Consider the following 2,500-nt stretch of genomic DNA (forward strand, 5'->3'; position numbering starts at 1 on the left):
TACTTCCAATACTAACATAATATCATTACTATTACTACTAAAATACCACTACTATTACTCTGATGATACCACCTCCTCTACTAATACCATAATGCCACTACGATTGCTCTATTTCCACCACTACTGTTACCTCCACCTCCACCTCCACTACTACTACTACTACTACTACTACTACTACTATTACTATTATTATCATTACTATTATTATTATCAATATTACTAATATTACTATTACTATTATTACTATTACTATTATTACTATTACTATCATTACTATTACTATCATTACTATTACCATTATTACTATTGCTATTATTACTATCACTATTATTACTATTACTATTATTATTACTCCTATTATTATTATTCATATTATTACTATTATTGCTATTACTATTACTATTATTACTATTACTACTACTTGTCTCTGCTTCTATTACTGTTAATCTTGAAAGCTATTATAATATGAATTATGTGAAAAGAATTACGATCATAATATTCAATCACTTCAATAAATATATTACCGATCAACATTTTCATCATGCATAAAATGCAAACATTACAACTGAAGAAAATGCTCAACATCGTAACATCAATAACCTTACCAATGACATGCCACACACTCGAATCAATACACCAATAAAAAACGAACAAGTACAAATCTTACAAGGAACAAAAAGAAGTGGAACAGAATCGAATTCAAGAGAAAAATGCAAACCGCTTAGGCCTTTTCAACGGACCCGAGCGTACAGGCGAGTTATTGCGTCACCCGAGGCCTAAAACATACTAGGCTTATATAGGAGGTGAAGTTCACGCTAATTTACACTGACAACCCGCTAATCACGTGTAAATGAATGAGCGAGTTCTATTTTGCGGCTGCTGTTCTTTCCCAATCGTGAAAAAGTGATACTAATTGAAATGAGACCTGTCCCGCCGGAAAGTTAAATCCTATTTCTCACCTGACATCTGCACACAACGTCAGACGAGCCTGCCAGCATGTCTACGACCTTCCCTTTGCCTTCGTCGCCCCATTGTGCACCAAGAACCACCGTCACTTTGTTGGTGGGAGTGTTTTTGAGCCTCTTCCTCGGCGATTCGGTCTGCACACCATTCACGTCCGCCATCGTCCACGAAGTCTGATACACTGTTCAACGATGCCACTTTAGCGCCTCTTACTCGAAGCGCTAGAACTCTTCGCTTTCTCGCTACACTGCCAGAGGGTATCCAAACATTTATTTTGTATATTTTTCATATACAATCATACTATTTGCAAGAAATTTGGTCGTTCGAACTAGATCATTTAACAGTATTTTTGTTTATAAATAATAATGCATGATAAACTATCGTCCATTTTTTAAATAATAGGTAAAGTGTTGAAATATGACATTATAGACAAAAATACATTCATAGGATTTCGCCTCCTTTCTTAAAAATCCGCTTTTCTTCTGTTTCCCAATTTTACCTTCATTCGCCCTAATTATTTCTTCTCCATTATTCCATCATATATTTTCTGTTGCTGTATTGGGTGCCACTCCAGCGCAACTCCTCGTCTATCTCGCTATACTTGCGTTTGTTTTTGTTTTTTTTTGCCAAAGGATCTTTATTCGGAGTTGCATATTTTATTGTGTTATATAATTCCAATGCTCTTCTACCACACTTTCAAGTAATGTGACTATAACAGAGATTAACCACTGATCTGAATACGTTTTATCAACAGTGCCAAGTGTGCCACCATAGCGCTAGTCTTCAGTGCTTTCTGCTAGATTGATACGTCCAAGTCTATATAAGCGATCTCTTACGATTACTACGAGTGGAAGGTAACTAACAGCTGTCAGATATTGATTATATGTTAACCAAAAGAAAGGTTATAAAGAGAAAATGCTGGCATATACGCTTATGCGCGTCTAACCGTACTTTATTCAGTACTTGGCACCTCCGCTCACTGGCAAAGGTAGATGGCGATAGTGCAGCACATGCTTGTCGTCTGCTTGTCTTCTGCTATACTGTTTACATACGTGCAAGGCCTATGGTAGAGGACTCACCTGTCGTCTGCTTGTCTTCTGCTATGTTGTCTACATGATGTACAACTGGCAAATTAGGTTACCCAGCCGATTTTCTTATAGCACTCTTGCGTTGCTTCCTAAAAGAATTTGAAACATATTTCTGAGTATAATGAGTGAATAAAACAAGAATAATGGATGTTATAATTGCAAAATAGCTCCCCGTTGTTTATTCGAAACACGCTCGTGTGCATTGAAGGCGCGAATAATACTTACGTCATGAAAATCATAGAGACGTGCAACTAATATGTTTCAGCTATTGGAAAATTTCCAAGAACTGTTTTCTTTCTGTTATAAAAGACAAACTTTAAACAAATAAAAGCCTTGACCCAAGACCTTCACTTCAGTGTTCTCCCAGAGGCCCTGTTGGATCCCCCTCGCGGGCCTCAAATCTCTTACTTGTTTTAGAGTAATTTCACTGTCCTCCCTACTTTCTCTTT

General features: G+C 36.7%; 1 protein-coding gene across 1 annotated transcript in view; it reads right to left on the minus strand.

Moving 5' to 3' along the window:
- Positions 1-2,500, minus strand: part of Adss (adenylosuccinate synthetase) — a gene marked incomplete in the record, with an annotated part of 5,953 nt that overhangs the window by 2,217 nt on the left and 1,236 nt on the right. The window contains 2 exon segments of the mRNA XM_070145512.1: positions 960-1,210; positions 2,043-2,140. Coding sequence (XP_070001613.1) covers positions 960-1,124 — 165 coding nt within the window.

The sequence above is a fragment of the Penaeus vannamei genome, chromosome 34 (assembly GCF_042767895.1).
Source record: "Penaeus vannamei isolate JL-2024 chromosome 34, ASM4276789v1, whole genome shotgun sequence".
NCBI classification, from domain to species: domain Eukaryota; kingdom Metazoa; phylum Arthropoda; class Malacostraca; order Decapoda; family Penaeidae; genus Penaeus; species Penaeus vannamei.